The 16478-nt window shown below is 47.9% G+C and overlaps 1 protein-coding gene across 4 annotated transcripts in view; it reads left to right on the forward strand.

Moving 5' to 3' along the window:
* SHROOM3 (shroom family member 3) overlaps positions 1–9389 on the forward strand; it is a 566845-nt gene extending 557456 nt beyond the window's left edge. For all 4 annotated transcript variants that reach the window (XM_075352056.1, XM_075352061.1, XM_075352076.1 and 1 more), the window contains 2 exons: positions 6209–6481; positions 8161–9389. In XM_075352056.1, coding sequence (XP_075208171.1) covers positions 6209–6481; positions 8161–8493 — 606 coding nt within the window. In that variant the 3' untranslated portion in view covers positions 8494–9389. The remainder of the gene's footprint in view (positions 1–6208; positions 6482–8160) is intronic.
* Positions 9390–16478: the final 7089 nt, after the last annotated feature.

The following is a 16478-nucleotide window of genomic DNA, read 5'->3' on the forward strand; positions in this document are numbered from 1 at the left end:
TGGCTAAATCGGGGTCCCGGAGCCCCGGGGAGTGAAATTTGTTTAATTAAACGGTAGATTCGGGAAGGAGGGGACCTCTGCCTGACCTCAGGAGGGGTGGTGCCTCCTCCCCGAACCTACAGAGGCTGTGATTGGCTGACGAACGCCGCTCAGCCAATTACAGTCACTGTAATGTTCCAGCCATTGAAATCCAGCCCTGATCAGTGCTGCTGTAGTACTGGCCATTGGCTGGAGCTGGGTGATCGATGCTTCACCCGCCCCCAGCTCTGATTGGAGAGACCGGTCTTGTGGATCTGCGGCCTGTGACCGTCCCTGGAAGCCGAGGAGAGCGGTAAGTTGCTGCCCCCGCCGCCCGCCCCTGTCCCCGATCGCCCCGCCGCTGTCTCCGATCGCCCCGCCGCTGCTCCTGATCCACCGCTGTCCCCGCCGCTGTCTCCGATCGCCCCGCCGCTGCTCCCGATCCACCGCTGTCCCCGCCGCCACGCTCGCCACTGTCCCCGGCGCCACGCTCCCGATCCACCGCTGTCCCCGGTGCCACGCTCCCGATCCACCGCTGTCCCCGGCGCCACGCTCCCGATCCACTGCTGTCTCCGGCGCCACGCTCCCGATCCACCGCTGTCCCCGCCGCCACTCCCGATCCACCGCTGTCCCCGCCGCCACGCTCGCCACTGTCCCCAGCGCCATGCTCCCGATCCACCGCTGTCCCCGCCGCCGCTCCCGATCCACCGCTGTCCCCGCCGCCACGCTCGCCACTGTCCCCGGCGCCATGCTCCCGATCCACCGCTGTCCCCGCCGCCACGCTCGCCACTGTCCCCGGCGCCATGCTCCCGATCCACCGCTGTCCCCGCCGCCGCTCCCGATCCACCGCTGTCCCCGCCGCCACGCTCGCCACTGTCCCCGGCGCCATGCTCCCGATCCACCGCTGTCCCCGCCGCCACGCTCGCCAGTGTCCCCGGCGCCACGCTCCCGATCCACCGCTGTCCCCGGCAGCACACACTCGCCACAGTCCCCGGCGCCACGCTCCCGATCCACCGCTGTCCCCGACGCCACGCTCCCGATCCACCGCTGTCCCCGCCGCCACGCTCGGCACTGTCCCTGCTGCCACGCTCCCGATCCACCGCTGTCCCCGCCGCCACGCTCGCCACTGTCCCCGCTGCCATCGCACCCACCTTTTTCAGCCGCTGCTGCCCCCGAATCGGCCCCCACTGTTCCCGATCGGCGGCCACCGCCTCCTTCATCGGCTGCCCCTTCTCCATCGCCACACCTCCTATCCCTCCATGTGCTGCAAGCCACCCTCCCCCCACGTGGGGGGAGGGTGGCTTGCAGCACATGTGGGGGGAGGGTGGCTTGCAGCACATGTGAGGGGAGGGTGGCTGGCTTGCAGCACATGTGGGGGGAGGGTGGCTGGCTTGCAGCACATGTGCTGCAAGTCACCCTCCCCCCACATGTGCTGCAAGCTACCCTCCCCCCACATGTGCTGCAAGCCACCCTCCCCCCGGGGGCCCCCCCTCCTCCATGTGCCATCTCTCTCTCCCATCAGACTCTGCCCCCCCCTCCCCGATCTGCTGCCTGCTCTCTCCCATCCTCTTCATCTACTGCCCCCTCTCACACTCCTCAATCTGTTGCCTCCTTCATCTGCTGCCTCTTCTGTCTGATGTGATCCTGCTGCCTAGATCCATCCTGTAAGGTAGGTATCCCCATCTCACCTCCCCCCCCCATCCTCTGCCGCTCCTCCATCCGCTGCGCCATTTCCCATCCATCCGCTGCGCCATTTCCCATCATCATCCGCTGCGCCCTTTCCCATCCTCTGCCGCTCCTCCATCCGCTGCGCCATTTCCCATCCATCCGCTGCGCCATTTCCCATCATCCATCCGCTGCGCCCTTTCCCATCCTCTGCCGCTCCTCCACCCGCTGCGCCCTTTACTATTTTCCATCTGCTGCACCCTTTCTCATCTGCCGCCCCGCCCTCTCGCATCGCATTATCCAGCGCAGTTGCTCGCTTCCAGACTGCAGTGGATGATGCGATGCGAGACTCGTGCATTGCTCTCACGTTTGGCACTGGTCTTAGTGGCAGGCGCTCATTTTTTTTTTTTTTTACTGATGTCTGTATTTTTTATTTCGCCAAACTAATTTTTCTTGTATGGGGGGGGTCTAGTTTCCAAAATGGGATCACATGTGGGGGAGCTCCATTGTTTAGGCACCTCAGGGGGGTCTCCAAATGAAACATGGCGTCTGCTAATAATTCCAATCAATTTTACTGTGAAATGGCGCTCCTTCTCTTCTGAGCCCCGCCGTACGCCCAAACAATTGATTTCCACCACATATGAGGTACCTGTGTACTCAGGAGAAATTGCACAATACATTTTATGGTGCATTTTTTCCTGATACCCTTGTGTAAAAAAAAGCTACCTGTTTGAAAAAACAATTTTGTGGTAAAAAAAAGAATAAAATATTTTCACGGCTGAACACTACAAACGTTTGTGAAGCCTCCAGGGGTTCAAAGTGCTCACTAAACAGCTAGATAAATTCCATGAGGGGTCTAGTTTCCAAAATGGGGTCAATTGTGGGGGAGCTCCATTGTTTAGGCACTTCAGGGGGGTCTCCAAACGCAACATGGCGTCTGCTAATAATTCCAACCAATTTTGCTGTGAAATGGCGCTCCTTGCATTCCGAGTCCTGCCGTGCGCCCAAACATTTGATTTCCACCACATATGGGGTATTTGCGTACTCAGGAGAAAATGCACAATACATTTTATGGTGCATTTTTTCCTGATACCCTTGTGATAAAAAAAGCTACCTGGTTGAAGCAACAGTTTTGTGGTAAAAAAATTTTTTTTTCTTTTCACGGCTCAACGTTATAAACTTCTGTGAAGCCCCCAGGGGTTCAAAGTGCACATCAAACATCTAGAAAAAATATTTGAGGGCTCTAGTTTCCAAAATGGGGTCACTTATGGGGGAGCTCCATTGTTTAGGCACCTCAGGGAGTCTTCAAACCCGACATGGTGTCCGCTAATGAGTGCAGCTAATTTTGCACTCAAAAATTCAAATGGCGCTCCTTGCCTTCCGAGTCCCGCCGTGCGCCCAAACATTTGATTTCCACCACATATGAGGTATCTGCGTACTCAGGAGAAAATGCACGATACATTTTATGATGCATTTTTCCTGATACCCTTGTGAAAATACTAATTTGTATGGCTAAAGTAACATTTTTGTGTTAAAAAAGTAAAATTTTCATTTTTTCCTTCCACATTGCTTTGGTTGCTGTGAAGCTCCTAAAGGGTTAATAAACTTCTTGGATGTGGTTTTGAGCAGAGTGAGGGGTGCAGATTTTAGAATGGGGTCACTTTTGGGTATTTTCTGTCGCCTAGGTTTCTCAAATCACTCCAAATGTGATGTGGTACCTAAAAAAAGTATTTTTGCAAATTTTGTTGGAAAAATGAGAGATTGGTGATGAACTTTGAACCCTTCTAACTTCCTAACGGAATTTTTTTTTTTTCAAAAATTGCGCTGGTGTAAAGAAGACATGTGGGAAATGTTATTTAGTAACTATTTTGTGTGACATATCTCACAGATTTATGGACATAAAATTTTGAAAATCGCTAAATTTTCAAAATTTTCGCCAAATTTCCGAAATTTTCACAAATAAACGCAAAACATATCGGCTTAAATTTACCACTGACATGAAGTACAATATGTCACGAAAAAACAATCTGAGAATCGCCAGGATCCGTTGAAGCGTTCAAGAGTTATAACCTGTCAAAGTGACACTGGTCAAAATTGCAAAAAATGGCCGGGTCTTTAAGGTGAAAACAGGCTGGGGGCTGAAGGGGTTAAAGGGAATCTGTCACCAGGTTGTTGGCAACCTCATATGAGAGCGGCATGATGCAAGGGCAGAGAACCTGATTCCACCGATGTATCACTTACTTTACTGGGTAGTATAGTTTTGATTAAAAACTATTTTATTTGCTGCACATCTGTACAATCCATGCTACTGCCTATGCACAGTATACACAGGAAGGTGCCAATTAGTGATGGGGTGAGATTGGACTACAGTACCTGGCAGCAGGCTTACTAGTCCTCTAGTGATAACTTCCTGCTACTAAAACAATTATTTTATAAAATGTATAGCAAGCAGTGCAGTAAGTGATATATCACTGGAATCAAGTTCTCTGCCCTTACATCAAGCTGCTGTCCGATTATTAAGCACAAACCTGGTGAGAGATTCCTTTTTGGCCTCATTCACACATCAGTATTTCATAACAGGTGTTAATTTTTCAATTATAGTTTTTCTCTGTAACTTCCCTACTGGCTTTAGTATATAAGCACTGATGAAAAAATACTGATGTGTGATTGAGACCTTAATGAATTGAAAAGCTGAAGCCCAAATACACTGCTCAAAAAATAAAGGGAACATTAAAATACCACATCCTAGATCTCAATTAATGAAATATTCCAGTTGCAAATCTTTATTCATTACATAGAGGAATGTGTTGAGAACAATAAAACATAAATGATCAATGTAAATGAAAAGTATATCCCATGGAGGTCTGGATTTGGAATGATATTCAAAGTCAAAGTTGAAAATGAAAATACAGGTTGATCCCACTTTAGCGGAAATACCTCAAGACAATGAAATGAGGTTCAGTAGTGTGTGTGGTGGCCTGCCTCCCTACAATGCCTGGGCATGATCCTGATGAGTCGGCGGATGTTCTCCTAAGGAAGCTCCTTCCAGACCTAAATTAAAGCATAAGTCAACTCCTGGACAGTCTGAGGTGCAATGTGGCGTTGGTGGATGGAATGAGAAATGATGTGCTCTATTAGATTCTGGTTTGGGGAATGTGCAGGTCAGTCCATAGCATTAATGTTTTCATCATGCATATACTGCTGACACATTTGACCCACATGAGGCCTAGCAGAAATCCAGGGCCCACTGCACCTGCAAATGATCTCACTATGGTTCTGAGAATCTCATCCTGTTACCTTATCGCAGTCAGTTGGCCTCTGGCTAGCACATGGAGGGCTGTGTGGCCTTCCAAAGGATTGGCACTTCACACCATTACTGACCTACTGCCAAACCAGTCATGCTAGAGGATGTTGCAGGCAACAGAACGTTCTCCATGACATCTCCAGGCTCTGTCACATCCGGCACATATGCTCAGTGTGAGCCTGCTCTCATCCCTGAAGAGCACAGGGCGCCAATGTCAAATATGCCAATCTTGGTGTTCACTGGCAAATATCAATCGCCCTGCACGGTGTTGGATTGTAAGTTCAACACCCGCATGTGGACGTCGGGCTCTCATACCACCCTCATGGAGTCTGTTTCTGACAGTTTGAGCAGACACATGGATATTAGTGGCCTGCTGGAAATCCTTTTGAAAGACTCTGGCAGTGCTCCTCCTGTTCCTCCTTGAACAAAGGGGGAGGTAGCGGTCCTGCTACTGGGTTGTTGCCCCCCTACGGCCCCTCCACATCTCATGGTGTACTGGCCTGTCTCCTGGTATTTGCTCCATGCTCTGGACACTGTGCTGACAGACACAGCAAACCTTCTTGCCACAGCTCACATTGATATGCCATCCTGGATGAACTACATTACCTGAGCAACTTCTGTGGGTTGTAGAGTCCATCTCATGCTACATCTAGGGGTGAGAGCAATGACAAAATGCAAAAGTGACCAAAACAACAGCCAAAAAGGATGAGAACGGAGAAACAATCTGTGGTCACCACCTACAGAACCATCATTCATAGGGGATATCTTGCTAATTGCATATGATTTCCACTTGTTCTTTGCACCATTTGCACAACAGCAGGAAAAATTGATTCACAATTAATGTTGCTTCATAACTGGACAGGTTGATTTCACAGAAGTGTGATTGACTTGTAGTTACATTGTGTTGTTTCGGTGTTCACTGTAGTTTTTTGAGCAGTGTATAAAACTGTGTACACCATTTTTTCTTGCAAAGCATTGATGTGTATATATATATGGCAGCTATGAGAAGAGAAATGTGTGTGACATGCCTAGGTAGATTTGCCAAATGTATTGTGCCATTGTCACCATTTTATTACATTTTACCCAGTTGGAAACAAAAAAATTAATTAACTTTAATATCTGGTGATTATATCATAAGGCATTGTTTTTTTTGTATGTCTTGTAGCTTTGAAGGTCATAAAAAGCATCTTGATATGAGGAATATTTTCCTTTTATTCACAGGCTAAACTAATTGCTAACATTAATCATAAACTGGAGAGTTTGAAGCATGCCAAAGAAAGTCTTCTCGTAGATGTAAAGCTCAACAACAGCCTTGGAGAAGAGATGGAAGTTCTGATAGAGAAACTCTGCAAACCCAACGAGTTTGACAAGTATAAGATGTTCATTGGAGACCTGGACAAAGTGGTCAATCTTCTGCTGTCTCTCTCAGGGCGCCTGGCCAAGGTGGAGAATGTACTCAGCACATTTGGAGAAAACACCAGTGCTGAAGAACGGGTAAATGCTATACTATGCCTTATCTTTGTTTAATTATCTGATAGAGATTGAAAAACTTGGGTTGGATGTAATTTTATGTCAGCTTCGCTAGTCAAAAACTCTTGGGTAAATTACCAAGAAAATCTCATTACTTGCCGTAATATACAATATTTTGAATTTTAGTTGATCTCCAGAATTTACATTTTATTAATAGATTTTTAATTTACAAGAAGCAGATGGGTCTTTATACACTAGCTACTGCTTGAGCGTCAAGCCTTGAACAACATTTTAATTTTAAATTAATCCAATTTATTTTATTAATAAATTCTCTAAAATACATTAATAGTCATCTGACCTCAGCTCAGCCATACATGCTGGTTGCTCTCAGTCACTAGAGAGAACCATAACCCTTTATAGGGGTTGTTCAGGTTAATTATATTGATGACTTATCCTTAAATGAGTTGTCCAGGACATTAACATTGATGACCTATCATTAGGATAGGTCATCAATGTCTGATCATGGGAGTGCAACACCCAACACCTATGCTGATTAGCTGTTCTTGGTGCAACCACCAACCATAACTACTCAGTTGTAGAGCTGCATAGCACAGCTCTATTGATGGAATAGTGGCCGCTGCCAGGTACTGCACATCCACCCCTAGTGTTCTGAATAAGGCAGATATGCAGTACCTAGCCATGGCCACTATACAGTTGATGGAGCTGTGTTGAGTAGTTCCAGGCGATAATGGCAGCAGGAACAGCTCATCACATGTTGCACCCCCACCAATCAGACATTGATGACCTGTCCTAACAATAGGGAATCGATGTTGAAGTTCTGGACAACCTCATTAAGGTAAGTCACCAATATCAGTTAGGTTGGTCAACTATTATCAGCTCAAGCAGGAGTCAGATATAAATACTGAACAGAGCTAACAGCACAGCTGCATTCACTGGCTGCTTCCACTGCTTCCAAGAAATGAAGCTCAGCTCCTATTCATTTTAATAGACCGAGAGTGGTCGCTAAACATTGTACGGAGCTGTGCTCTTAGGTCTGTTCATTACACCCGACAGCTGCCCAATACGATAACAGCTGATCAGTAGGTGTCGGATGTCAGACCCCCATCAATCTGATATTATTGACTAGTGATGGGCAAGCATGCTCGTTACTTGATTGGGTTTTCAAGCGGAACTCAAATTACCAAGTATACTGGAAGTCAACGGGAGACAAGCATTTTGAAACTCAGATGTTTAAAGCTCGATCGAGCAATGAGCATTGGAGAGCACGCTTGCCCATCACCAATAATGACCTATCCTAAGCATAGGTCATCAGTAGCGTAGTTATGAAAAACCCTTCTTCCAATCTGAAGTAGTTGTGCAATCAAAAGCTTGTCATAGACAATGATACTATTATAGCTATGCTAAAATCATTGTTAATGCAGTAGCGCTTAAAAAATATAGTCAATAACCCAACATTACAGAAAGTGGATATGCAAACATTGTCCAAGCATGTGAATTAAGGACACAAATGAACATTTGATCTTTATCTATAGTCATCTATCTCCTAGTAAGGAATTAATAACTTCACAGAAACTATAGATGTAATATAATATGATAGATTTCATGTTGAACTTTCAACAATTCTAATACAATTATTGAAAATAAATTGCAGAATTATTATTATTATTATTATTTATTTATAGAATACCTGTAATGAAAAGAAAAAGCAACTAAGTGGACAGCTTGAAGACGCTCGAGAACTCAAGGAGAACTTGGATCGTCGTGAGAAACTGGTGACGGACATTTTGGGAAACTACCTCAGCGGCGAACAATTTCAGGACTACCAGCAATTTGTGAAAATAAAAGCAGCCCTTCTTATTGAACAGAGGGAGCTGGATGATAAGATTAAACTTAGTCACGAGCAACTTAGTTGCCTGCTAGAAAGTTTACCTAGAGATTTCATGGTCAATAGAAAAGTGCCTTTGTTGTCTTTGGGAAATGCAAAAATGCTTCCACCAATGATCACATCTCTATAATGGTACCTTAAAAATCAGACAGAAGACGTCAGTAGAGTAAGGTGTTAGTGAAACTCCTATGGTGTTACAGTCAAGCCATTGACACAACATTTAGACTGCTTATGGCAGAAATGCCAAGAAAGAAAGCATTTGGTGCAGACATCCTATCCTGATGAAGGGCACACCACGCTTGTACTTTCCGTCTGTGCCTAATCCTTATACTACAATTGATAAGTGCTACTGGGAATAATCAATCTCCCTCAGTGACTAATGGATGGAACAAGAAGACAGTACATGACTCCTAACTTATGGTTTCCATTTTGCCACATACCTTAATGCCTTGAAATGATTGCTATTTATAAAATCCATTTTTGTAAGTTTTGTATATATGCTAACCTTTATTCTGCTGTAGAAAATGCCTTTTGTTTTGTATCTTGTAAAGAAATGTAACTAAATCTTATGTCCCGAGAAAGACGACATATTATGTTGATTTTGTTTTTGGAGTTTACATCAAGTGACTAGTTTAAGATTGTTAAAATTGGCCTTTTAGATACAACTTTGGAAAGAAGAATCTGGCCGAGACACTATAGTAACTACAGCCCAACGACTGCGAAGAATGTGCCAATGAAGAGCCTGTACGGCCATGTTTTTATGTTGCTATAACTGCGTGCCACTGTATTATGAAGTGCCTAAAACATATTGTCTGCTGGCACGTGAAGGGTTATTGCTCTACTTATTGTGTCCTTCTGAAGGAAGCACTTTGTCCAGCGAAGACATAATGTATGTCACTTCCGTGTTGTCCACAGTGTTGATTTGCTCTTGTTTTCTATACACAGACACAAAAACTTCACCATATACAAATTCTGATTTCAAGGATCAAAATACACCTCTGGACAATAAATATTCCTTGTAATTTATTTTTCGAATTTTACTAATTCTTTGTGTGTTTCTGCATTTTATTAAATAGAAGTAAAGTGAGACACTAACTCATTACTGAATTTCAATAGCTTCATATCTAATGTCCATTAATTGATCTGCCCTGGTGGTTTTGAATGACATAGTCATATTCGGTTGTATCCTACCTTCTGCCTGTATTAGGCTATGTGCCCACGTTGCGTTGAGGTCCTTGCATTTGTAAACGCATCCTCTTGCAGTAATTGATTTAGCCAAAGTTGCTTTTGACCACAAAATAGCGCTAAAAATGCATGCGTATTTACCGCGTTTTTGATGCGTTTTTAGCGCTTTTTACCTGCTTTTCCATTGCGTTTTGACAGATGCGTTTTGAACATAAAGACACTGCTAAATAAAGTTTAAAAAGTCAAACAAAATGAAAAAAGGGAAAAAAAAGAAAGAATCAAATCTATATTTTGTAGATAAATAATGGAAATAGATATATTTATTAAAATCTTAGCGGTAATATGATATTTATCACAAAAATAGCAATAAATAGATATGTTTCTATGTTTTAATTGTCGGACTATGTGTGTAAAGGGACATATGAAATTATTATTTTGATGTGCAAAAAGCATGCGTTTAGGTACTCCAAAACGCATGTTTTCTGCACCTAAAAAGCTGGTAAAACGCAGGAATTTTGATGTTTCTTGGTTTCTGACATTTCTCATTGACTTCAATGTTAGCAAAACGCACCTCAAATGGCAAAAACAATTGACATGCTGCTTCTTTAAATGCTGAGTTTTTGACCCAAATTTATGCAAATTAAACGCAGCGTTTTTAACAGCATGTTGGGCACAAGAAATCCGTTTCTCATAGACTTTGCTGGGAAATCAAAACGCATGCATTTTGGCACTAAAAAGGAGTAGTTCAAAACGCTGCAGAAACGCATGAAAAAACGCAACGTGGGCACATAGCCTTATGATACTAGATAATGTAATTATTGCAAGATTAGAGGTTGAGAAAGAAGCATACCTTAAAGAGGTTGTGCACTACTTTTACATTGATAGCATATCCTTAGGATAGGTCATCAATGTGTCAAAGGGTGGGGTTCAACAGACCGCACCCCCGCTGATCAGCTGTCCTCGGTGCCAGTGACGGCAGCAGGTGGCTAGAAATGCTCAGTTTTGAAGCTGCTCTGTCAACAGATAACGGCCGTGGCCAGGTACTGCACATCCGCCTCCCAATCAAATCAATTGGAGGTGGATGTTTAATACCCGGTCACGGCCACCATCAGAAAATGGGGCAGCTCCGGAACTGAGCATTTCCCAGTGCCTGCTGCAGCCAATATTGAAAACAGCTTATCGACATGGGTGCTGGGTGTCAGACTCCAGCCGATCAGACATTGATGATCTATCCTAAAGATAGATCATCAATGTTAAAGTAGTGGAGAACCTCTTTAATTAATAGCAAGCATGTGCATAGACAAGCCTGACTACAAAACAGAAACGGGGACTCCTCCAATTTGACCTATGTTTGGGCCTTCACTTGGAGGAGGTAAGGACTATTCTTCAGATACCCACCCTGGGGCCACTGATGAGTCTCTGCCATTGCTCCCAGTGTCTCTATTTTTCTGCTGCAATATCGACGTCACATTGACATCATGGAGGCCAATCAGTGAGCTCAGCTGTTCTGAGCAAGTTGTGCCGAGCCCTCCAGCATAGCTTAGCTGCTGGCTGTAGTGCTGTTGATGTGACGATATAACAAGCAGCGGTGGAGACATAGCACTGGACACAGGGAGCATGCGGAAAGCACAGTTTGCTTTTCTTAAAACAAACTGCAGCTGGAGGAGAGAGGTTTCCCAAAACCCCTTTAACTACCACCTTCATTTTTCACTAATACTGTAAAGTATCTGGTAAGGTGGCTCCAGGCTACCCAAACTAACCAAAACTGAACCATATTCTTTCCTAGGTACTTACATGGCACATATGGCAATACTTAACAGTATGTTTGTAGCGCCCAGGGATATGGGGTACTCGGTCCCGGGCTGTTGCAGATGGGAATGTCACTCTGGTGGCCATTGCCCGGTCTCGTGCCCGGGGCCTCTTTTGGTAGTTGGAATATTTACAGGGGAGATTAGAGTTAATGTCATGTGACGCCACCTGCGGGTTGTGGTTAAAGATTGAGAACCGCCGCTGCTGAATGTGGGTATTCCCAGAGCTGGTATTGATTGCAGCAATTTTGTTAGGCCCTCCGCAGGTAGGGCCTGGGAGATATAACGGGGGCAATAACGGAGACCACACCAGGTTGTCTTTAACAGTCTCTACTCACTATGGACTATGGGGTTGCTGGTTCAGGTCCCAGGAGTATCAGTGCCAATATAGTGACCTAGGTTGCTTTTTCCCCGGCACTCTCTGTAGATTGAGTCCCCGTAGCGTGGAGCGTTTGGGGACCCCGATTGTCCCTTTGGGGTACAGTCTCCTCTGTACGGCGGGCAGTGCGGACTCTGCGGGGAGGTAAGTGTCCAAACCCCGATCCTAGTCTACTGCTGATGCCCCCGGATTATTTGGTTCAGTGAAGTCCGTGAAGGTGTCCTCACCAGGCAGTATTTGCCAAACAGTATAAAACTTGCGCTTGACCTAGGGCTCTGTGTCCCGTTTGTGCTCCGGTCTCAGCAGTACCTCCGGTACCCGTCCTGGCGACCTCTCCCCTGTGCCCCCGCGGTCACCGTTACACGGATCTAGCTCAGGCACCTCTCTTGTGTGCTACACTCTCTAGACTCCTCACTGACTGACTGCTAACCCTTCCCACCAGGCTGGCTATACCCAGGGATTTGTTCCCATGGCGACCATCCCCTTCCATGGTTAACCCTCTATGCCCAGTGTGGAGTGGAGAACTAAGATTTTGGTTGTGCTTTGGTGGAATCAGCACTGCTACTCCAGGTCCCAGAGGGTAGGTCCTGCATCCCCAAGAGGATGCAGTTCTCTGTAGTGCCCTGAGGGGCTCAGGGGCGCTACATTCCCCCTTGGTTAAACACAGCACGTCTTCGGGCTGTAAGCGAGATAGAGTTTTTATTATAACCGCAAAGAAAAATGGTAAACGTTAAATGGTTAACACTCTTTATAATTTTCTTCCCACACAGGGGAGGTACTTTTTCTTGAACATTGCAATGGGTATTCCCCCATCAACCCACCACCCAAAAAGGTCCTGGTTCCCCAAAACACTTCAAGGAGGCAGGTCACCGGTCCCTTTAGTGACCACGTCTGGGTCTTCTCTCTCCTTCTCTATCCCAGACCTTTCCTCCAACCTTCTTCTCCTTTGTGGTGGCATGAATGTCCTGATGGTGCAAATTGGGATTACTCTGGAAGGCACACTGGGGGCAACTATTTACAACAACACAAGTTCGTGTTGGCTGCTGCCAGTCCTGAAGTTGTGGTCCATATTTAAATTAACTTTATGAAACAGGTTAATCAGGTTACTTTTCCGGAATAATTCAAAATTTTCAAACTTCTCAGATTAGGTAAACATGTTGAAAACATTTTGCAGATTTTTAGCAGAAATAACAAGTGTACACATAGCATTTCAACATTATTAACCTTGTAAATGCTGGGGTAGCCTGGTTCTGCTACCACAGCATGGAGGACCTTGAAAATGGTGGGAGAATAGGAGGAGTTGGCTGGGACAGGTCACGGATCTTCTGTACATCAAGTGCATACCAGCCCTTCTCTCCATGATGCCTGGTGAACGTAACCGCGTCACACAGGTGCAGGTCACGATCCGGATGTCCATGTGTCAGATGGTCTAGCACATCCCTGCGGGATACAAAGATGCCAGCGTGCATACCAGGCTCCTTATAAATCCCCACCCTTTATGCTGGTCAAATTTATCAACGGTGCCCTGGTACCGGACCCCATGGGCACTCCAGGTGTTTTGGCGCAGGCTTTGCTTTTTCTGCAAGTCGCGGGCGACCACTTGCCTTTTCTTGGCAGCCCGAGACTGTCACTCCTGGTTCAGCTGCCGGATGATGGTTTGGCAGGCCTCCTCACTCACGCCAGCCCTCTGTGCCACAGCAGCCATATCGGACTCCCTCTCGAACCTGATGCTCCCTGAACCTGGATAACCCGCATCCGGATCACCGTTAGCGGGCTCCAGGTCAGACTGGTCACCGAAGCCTTCTCTTGTGGTCATCGGGTCTCCCAGGGCTGTGTTCCACAGCCTAGCCAAGTGCGGTCTGGTCGTGGACAGTGGCGTTGCTGCCTGGTCTGGCCGTGGACGTAGGTGCCGCGGCCCGGTCTGGGCTGACCGCGATGGGAGGATCCGGTGTTACCGGTGGGTCAGTAGGGTTGGGTGTTGCTGGTTCTGTGCCACCCCCGTGCCAGCAGCCGGTTGCTGCTTGGGCCCGGAACTTCAGGGGTGGTGGCTTGAGGGTCTCCAGACCCGGGGATCTCGCGGACATGCCGAATAAAATGGGGGACGTAGATGTACGGGCTAGGCCGTAATAAGTTTGTGACGCCACCCACGGTGTGGTGAGGTGGGGCACCACCGCTGCTGTTACAGGGCACCCGGGGGAGATGTTGTGCAGCAAGATGTTAACCCCTCCGTGGGTAGGGATGGTGACACCGGGACCCGATGTCTCTGATGCGGGGGAATGACGACCGCAGGTGGTGCTGGTGTACTCACGACTAGTAACACACACAAATCTCTGGTAAACCAAGGTGGTGGTGGCCGGTGCCGCAGTTGTGTTCGGGATCCCCCACCCGGCTGGTGGTCTCTATCCTTTTCCTGCACTGTTTAAGTAGAAAAGACTTCCCAGTTTGAAATGTAGGAGTCCGCTCCCGGCTGGATGCGGCCTAAGGAGCCGTGCCCGCAGACACTGGCCCGTGGGATCTATGGGCCTTGGCGGTGACCTCTTATCCCTAATCAGTAGGCTGTTGTCTTCTATAAGGGACTTTGGGTGGGAACGGACCTCTAGTCCTGGCCTCAATCGGTTAATTAACCAGTTCCAGTAGGTTCTAGTTCCTGGCTTTCTGGGTCCAAGTACCCCCCTTTCTGCTACGGTTTCCGGGTCGGTTCCCTGTGTCTGTACCGGCGGGCTCCAACCCTGGCCCAGTCCACCTCGGTTCCACCGAGCCGTCTTCCCGTCTCCTGTTGACGGAGACCACCGTCTGCCTCCTAGCCAAGGCACCAGGGCTACCACCCTGGCACTGTTCAACTTGGACTTGACTGCTAGAGCTACCCCTAGCTCCAGCCCACGCTCCTCTCCAAACTGAACTCTGCACTGATCTGCTCTTTTTCCCGTCCCGGGCTGTCTGGACCCCTGGGTGGGCGTGTTCCAACCGCCTGGTCACGCCCACTGGTGTGTCTATCTTTCCCTAAGGGGGGTGACTAGGGTTTAATGGTTGGCTATGTGTTTCCTAATGAGGGAACGGTGTTGTGCAGGGGCCTACCTGTGACTACCTGGTTTTTCTAGGGCGTCACAGTTCCACGACCGTGGGGGCTAGTGGGGCTGAGGATGATGCCTCGCTTACCGACTCCTGGTGCCACTCCTCGTGCAGGACCCGTTCTGCTTGGGTCCGCACCGCCGCCACTATCCCCATCATCTCCCTGCGTCAGTCCTCGATCTGCTGGATCATTTGCAGCCGCATCCGGAGATACAGAAGATCCAGCTCTGCTTCAAACCAGGGCAGGGTTCCGCGGGCTGGAGGGACAGACATCCTTTCTTTTTCAGGTTGGCTGCCTTAGTGCTGCAGAGCTGGTGTCGCTTCCGCATGCCAGGGTGCATTCTGCCAGCGCCCTTCCGGCTTCCTGTAATTAGTTTTGTTTCTGCATGTTGCCACTCCCAGGGGCAGGGTCAGCTTTTCGCGCTCTTTTGGCCACAGTGATGGCGCAGCAAATTTTTCAGCATTCAAGATGGCGACAGTCTTTACACAAACAGTCTATTAAATACAGTTCTTAAGGCACACGTCACCTGTGTTAACAGGCCTTGTCCATATCATGTTCATGACGCCAGAAAAAGGGGTTGTTGCACCCAGGGATATGGGGTACTCGGTCCCAGGCGGTTGCAGATGGGAATGTCACTCTGGTGGCCGTTGACCAGTCCCGTGCCCTGGGCCCCTTTTGGTAATGGGAGTATGTACAGAGGAGATTAGAGTTAATGTCATGTGACGCCACCTGTGGGTTGCAGTTAAAGATGGAGAATTGCCGCTGCTGAATGTGGGTACTACCAGAGCTGATGGTGATTGCAGCAATGTTGTTAGGCCCTCCGCAGGTAGGGCAGTGCCTGGGAGATGATAAGGGGTAATAACGGAGACCACACCAGGTTAGCTTTAACAGTCTCTACTCACTGTGGACCCAAGGGTTGCTGGTTCAGGTCCCAGGAGTATCAGTGCCAATGTAGTGACCCAGGTTGCTCTGTCCCCGGCACTCTCTGTAGATTGATTCCCCGTAGCGTGGAGCGTTTGGGGGTCCCGACTGTCCCTTTGGGGTACAGTCTCCTCCGTACGGCGGGCAGTGCGGACCCTGCGGGGAGGTAAGTGTCCGAACCCCGATCCTAGTTTACTGCTGATGTCCCCGGATTGTTTGGTTCGGTGAAGTCCGTGAAGGTGTCCTCACTGGGCAGGTATTTGCCAAACAGTATAAAACTTGTGCTTGACCTACGGTCCTGTGCCCCATTTGTGCTCCGGTCCCAGCAGTATCTCCGGTACTCGTCCTGGCGACCTCTCTCCTGTGCCCCCAGGGTCACTGTTACACGGACCCAGCTCAGGCACGTCCGCACACTCCTGTGTGCTACACTCTCTAGACTCCTCACTGACGGACTGCTGACCCCTCCCACTAGGCTGGCTATACACAGGGATTCGTTCCCATGGCGACCATGCCCTTCCATGGTTAACCCTCTATGCCCGGTGTGGAGTGGAGAACTAGGATTTTGGTTGTGCTTTGGTGGAATCGGCACTGGTACTCCAGGTCCCAGAGTGTAGGTTCTGCATCCCAAAGAGGATGTAGTTCCCTGTAGTGCCCTGAGGGGCTCAGGGACGCTACATTTTCACCCACCTTGTCAGTATTATTCATACATTTATCTGGTGACAAGATGACTCACATAATTTGCCATAAATGCC

This window comes from Anomaloglossus baeobatrachus, chromosome 1, assembly GCF_048569485.1.
Source record: "Anomaloglossus baeobatrachus isolate aAnoBae1 chromosome 1, aAnoBae1.hap1, whole genome shotgun sequence".
In the NCBI taxonomy this organism is placed as follows: domain Eukaryota; kingdom Metazoa; phylum Chordata; class Amphibia; order Anura; family Aromobatidae; genus Anomaloglossus; species Anomaloglossus baeobatrachus.